General features: G+C 41.2%; 1 protein-coding gene across 1 annotated transcript in view; it reads left to right on the plus strand.

The window, feature by feature from the left end:
• The window catches only part of LOC139340883 (zinc finger matrin-type protein 4), a 47,937-nt gene extending 44,532 nt beyond the window's left edge, over window positions 1-3,405 (plus strand). The window contains exon 7 of the mRNA XM_070976986.1: window positions 854-3,405. Within this exon, the coding sequence (XP_070833087.1) occupies window positions 854-875 (22 nt within the window). The 3' untranslated portion in view covers window positions 876-3,405. The remainder of the gene's footprint in view (window positions 1-853) is intronic.
• The last annotated feature ends 2,595 nt before the right edge of the window (window positions 3,406-6,000 follow it).

Below are 6,000 nucleotides of genomic sequence, written 5' to 3' on the forward strand. Positions count from 1 at the left end.
AGGCTCCTCAAACTGACAAGAAGGACAATTACACACACAAAAAAAACAGCAGCGATAAAAGAGGTGTTGTATTACTTTCTGTTGTGACACCGAATAACTGAGGCCAACTCTGAATTCTAATGTGATTTTGTCATTTCAGTTATACTTTGCAAAGATCTGCTGCATGATTACAGGTGACTCTAGCCCACAGGATGGGGGATTTAAAGGCAAATAAATTGTACTAAATGTTTTCTCACTTAGGTGGGTGTTGCTTCAACCCCATTTATCTCTTTGTTTTAATTAAATTTGCCGTGTTTGCCTCTAGAGCTGCTTTGTTTCATGGCAAAAAAAAAAAAAATGCAGAATGCGGCCGCAGCGCCTGTCATAATGAAAAACAATCAGCAGCTCCAGATAAAGACCAAATCCACAGTAATTATTGCACCTTAAACATGAGGGTTTACGCTCCTATCTTTCTCCTTTGTTTCAATTTGGGGAACAGCCAGATAGAAGGCATAATAGACGGCTGCAATTACGAGAAGATTGTGAAACAGGATTATTGGTTAATGCTTCACATACAGTAGAGCTGCCATTCCCGGTAAAAGGAAATTCTTTTCCACGCAACAGAGGAATAAAAGCAATGCCGTGTTCCATCTCTCCTCATTTGTCTCGATACATTACAAATGAGCACTTTGTTTATTTTGCCATCTATCAGGTAAATGAGATTACTTCTCTGTGACCGAGTATAGCAGAAACAGAGTATCTTTCCTCCAGAGGGCTTGATGTTCCCTGTGGTTAAAGAGCCCTGTCTTGTCAGATCTGCCTTTATCAGAGACAAAACAAGGCTAACAAATTCTTTCCTGTGTTTTGTTTTCAGCCTGAAGCAACACCAGCAGTAAGCCACGGAGACAGGCCACTCTGGAAAGAAGAAATCATTGGAATAAACAACTTCAGAAAAAAGGACTTGTGTCAGAAAGCAAAGAGTATGAGAAAGTAGTGCAGAGTAACTTCAGTGTGTGTGTGCGTGTGTGTGTGTGTGCGTGCGCGAGCGAGCGTGTCTGTGTGTGTGTATGGGTGTCACCGGCATCCATGCGCGCATCTGCAGTATACATTTGTGTCATTGTGAGTGTGTTTATTTCTATCTTTGATCTAAAAATGTATCTCTGAGACTTCTTCAGCACCTAAGTGTTTGATATGAGTTCTCGACACCAACCGTCGTCAGAAGACTTGCGGCTGCATATTGCCATATAACTCCTGTGTGAACCACAATCCTAAAATTGAACTGATGTCAGTTAGTTGCCCAGAGTGGTGATAACAATTACAATGATCGTCATAGAGCAGCAGTAATAATAACTCTGTAACTAGCCGTCCCCCAAGTGCTCTGACAGTGACCCATGTGTGAACACAGTGGTCTGTTTCTACATGCATTTCATACACAGCGACGCTGACGGTGGCACGTGCATGGCTCACTTTCAGACCACTTGAGACCTACTCAGGCCCAGACTTTCAAATCCAACGACCTCAGCCATTACAGACTGTATGAATTTCCTTTCAAAAAAAGTATTTTTGGTTTGAATCTTGTGTTGTCTATCAATGTGGTGGATTGGTGTCACTTTTCTTTCCAAATGGTGGCTGTGACATTTTAAAATCCATCGTTTCATATATTCCATATAATCAAAATGTGGAGGTGTGGCATGATTACAGTTCAAAAGGCACTAAAGAAAAGCAGCACAAAGACTTTTAAACTCTGAAGTGAGGGTCTGTGCAACTTTGTGAATCATCTACTGTTGAAAACATTCCCACAGCACTGAATACTGATGTCAGGTGCAGTCAGGAGGTGACAGAAATTCTCTTCTCTGTTGAGATGTAGATATTTTATTTTTATTTTTCAGTTGCTGTGATCAGAAGGAAAAAAAAAAGACTTCCCAGTCCATGTAGCAGCCAATGTACAATACAACTGGGACGTAATTCAATGCATGCAAAATGTAAAACGTTGCATTCACTTGCCTTTTTGAAACCTATTGCTTGCGCGTTTTGGCAATAGCGCTGCTTTCTAGTGATAGCTTCGTAATGCATTACTGCACATGCTTGTACCTGGAAGAGGTCACCGTTTAGTGCTGGATTCTTTTCAACTTCTAATTTATTCATCAAAAAAGGAAAAACCTTTTTATACCTAGAAATTAGACCAGTCACCGCTGTATAACATCCCTCATCTGTAGTGTCTTCAAAGTGTCTGTAAAGTGAGTTTCAACAATGGTTCGTAGCGTCATAGGACGAGCAAAGAGAAGACACGCTCCACTTTCCTGTGCAGGCACTGAAATCAGCCCTGAGCAGCATTTCTCTGTAAGCCGGGCAAAGGACTGAAAAGCACAGCACTCAAAGCTAAGCTATCCTCTGTTAGTTCTGGTTGGGTCGACCTCTGCTTTTTTTCCGTGTGTACACACATTAAAAAAAATATTTTGTGCTTTGTTCATTTCATGGTGAAGAGAGTGAACTACGAATGGCCTGATTAGAAATTGTTTTTCCTCTGCAGACATAGGGATGAGAAATGGTTTTATGCAATCACATTGTATTGAAATAGTTTAACGAAGCAAAAAAAAAGAAAGAAAGAAAAAAGCAGTTTGTGTAAATAGTGAGGTTTGTGTTTCAAGAAGAGTTTTGTATTTATAGTGTTTATCAGCACTGAGCTGCAGGATGGTGAGGGAAATTTGTTGGATATCAGTGAAAAATGCAAAATGCTGGCACCGAAAAGAGAACAAGCCGTCTTTTGGTGAGTCTTGCTTTTGAACAGATAACCATCTGTGAAAATAACGTCATCTCGAGCCAAGGAGTCAGTGATGATGGACCAAAACCCAGCATATGGAAGACAGCGAGCGATCAGGCTCACCTGGAGGGATTTTGATAACAGCTGTGTTCAGTGGATTCATGAAACAGCCGAAACGACGACGCAGGACGACAAACTTTTGGATTTTTAACACGACGTCTAAAATGACCAATCACTCTGCTGTCAGCAACGCCATAAGAAAAACACAAAAACAACAAGTCATTTAGCATTTTTGTTGTGCGTCATGACTGTTTTGATGACTATTCACACTGACTCCCTTCTCTCCAGCACTGGTGCATTCACAACAGAAGCGGTGTCGGTGTGTACCGACATCACAGTGTGTGCAGAGGATGACTGTGCCATGAGTCACATATTTTAACAGATGTTACATAATATATGACAGAGATGTATCTATGGGTAGGAATTTTGTGATACGATGCTTGCGGGTGGGCGTCTGTGTATGCGAAGCTGTCAACTGCACAGGCAGTGGGAGACTCGCTGTGGCTGTGTACTGTGAGCACATTTGTACAACCTGATGATGACTACAATGAAGACAACAACTACATCTATTTTACTCTTGCAAAATCCAGACCTGTGTTCTTTTTCTGTTTGTTGTTACCGCCATGTGGATGTGTGAAATTTGCTTTTACTGGCAGCAGCCATTTGTTAGCACAATCTTCACCATCACCCACACAAAAATATGTGATCTTATTAATCACCTCTTAATTTTAATGTCTTCATCACTCACACAACACAATAGATCATTCAAATCTGAATGTACCAAATATTAGAACCATATTTTTGAGCTCAATAGCCATTGATAATTGACAAAAATCTGATAATGATAAATTGTTTTTTATTATTTTTACTGATGCTTGTTGAGAGTGCCTTAAATTACTACATTTAGGAATTACATGGTTTCCCACAGCGTATGAAAGCAGAGGTGCACAGCTGAAGAAATGATTACGCTTTGAAGAAATTCAATATTGAGCCTCACAGAAAACAAGCACTTCACACAGAAAGGGACATCTACCAGTATCAATGATTGAGGCGACGGTTTAAAGCTTCATCTAGTAGCTTCATTGATCTCAATTTTTGCAAATTAGAAGTAGAGACAACAAATGTCTCGGGGGAAACCTTTAATTATTCTTATTTTATCAAAGATTGTATCAAAGGTAAGAGTGAATGTGAGTCTGAGTGGCACATTTGACTTGTCAGTGGTCAGTGGTTTCCAAATGACCACACAAAGACATTTTCTGAATTTAAGTAACAATTTGCATGCTTTATTCATGCTGTAACATACAGCACACCAAATATAACTGTTATTTCTTTATGGCACTCCTAACCACCTTCACAAACCTCAAAACAGGTTCACACCTCATATATAGACTTAGCAGGAGCTGTGTGAGTGCCTTATACTCACACACATTATACAGACTTCTCTCAAAGGTGACAACTCGTCATTAATTCAAACAGAACAGCACAAAGCGCATGAAACGCGAGAAGCATGGAGGTGTGAGCTGAACTGCGTGTGCTGTGGATTTGTACTGAATTACAAAAGCAGATGAAAACAGTGGAAGATTTTTTTAAAAAGTTGAAAACAGACTATCTGTTCTGATCAAGCAATTAGCTTCAAAGCTCAGTTCTCTCAGCAAAGTTCCCATAGTAACATTGCTGTACCTGCTCGATGTGTAAAGAGAGAGGTGGAAAGTTCGGGCTGTGCTAAGAGCACCAACACAAAAACACACTCATGCCTTTCTTAAAATCCTGTTGAAATAAATGAGCATAATAACCCACCGACTTCCAACACGAGCACAGTTAGACTGAGCTGCGAGATATCTCCACAATGCAGCAAAATGTTTATCATCTTTCATATAATTTCTTTGCGTGGAAGCCAAACTCGTTACTTCCAAAGAACATTGCAGTAAATGCATAAGAAAAACAAATGCAAGAGAGTGAGAGAGAAGAGAAAGCGACAGGAGCGAGAGGAAATCAGAGCTGTGTGCTTTAATGGCCCACAGTAGTCAACAGGAGATGAGCTAAATAAAACATTAAAGCTGGTATTATGTCATTTCCACTGTGCCATCCAACCTCTATGTACCATAAGTCGGTGGGTGTGAGAATACTAAGCCACTTCTCCACTTAGCCCACAGTAGGGCTCATCCATATTCATAACGCTATCACTGTAACCCCATGCTCTGCTGGGACGTGTTTCAGCAAAGGTAATCTCTCCACTGTAGGTGCAGCTCACGGCTCGCCTCTAAGAACTCGTCTGCATCGTTCGCAGGGCTCCAACTCACCGCGGAGTTTACACTAAATTAGCTCTGGTAATTTATTGTGTAATTGTTGCACACCACATGAAAGATCAGTGAGTCACTGTAATGGCACCCAGAGAACCACTTGATTGGAAGTCACAGTTTCCTCTGCGTGACCCAGTATAACTGCATCATTATGAGAAGCATTTGTTGAAAATGTCAAGATGGAGATACGTCTTCAGTTGACATTTTAAAAGACGTATGAGGCAATGGGGTTGCACAAAGCAAAATCTTCCTCCAGAGAAGACGCGGCAGCTTCATTACTGTACAGCACCGTCTCTGAGTTTGAAGCTGTGAACAGTCACCCCTCCTGAAAACATGAGGGGAACAGCACTAGCTGTTAAAACTTCTGAACTTCTCTTTGATTGAACTGTACTTTCATTTAGCAATAACAATGGAAAAGGTTACAATGATGTAGTAGCTGTCAAGAGAGTGATATTTATCCATAAAAACCTCTCACAATAATCACAAAGAACAAGGACAACAAGCACAGGAGACTATTTCTCTTTGTCTCGTTACATAAATACACAGCCATTAGAGCCGTTTAACCTTTTTGAACAATCAAACACAGCAGATTTCCAGTTTCGGCTTCTCTCGCTTCACGTCACATGTCGTGTCTGCATGCTCCTAACTGGCTGTTTCCGTCAGCAGTGGCGATGTGACCCCACACTGCCCAGCTGCTAAAGATTTCCACCCCGCCCCTCTGCTCTATGCGGCAGGCTGTTCATTGTCGGGCCTGTCAGAGCTTCCCTGTCAAAAATCATTGTCGCCATCACAATATTCAGCCCCGCAGCCCCGGCTGGCATTTTAGACAGTGGATCACACAGCCAGACACATGTGCTGAATGCATCTGCAACAACACCAAAGTGCTAGTGGTGCTAATTC

The sequence above is a fragment of the Chaetodon trifascialis genome, chromosome 13 (assembly GCF_039877785.1).
Source record: "Chaetodon trifascialis isolate fChaTrf1 chromosome 13, fChaTrf1.hap1, whole genome shotgun sequence".
Lineage (NCBI taxonomy): Eukaryota > Metazoa > Chordata > Actinopteri > Chaetodontiformes > Chaetodontidae > Chaetodon > Chaetodon trifascialis.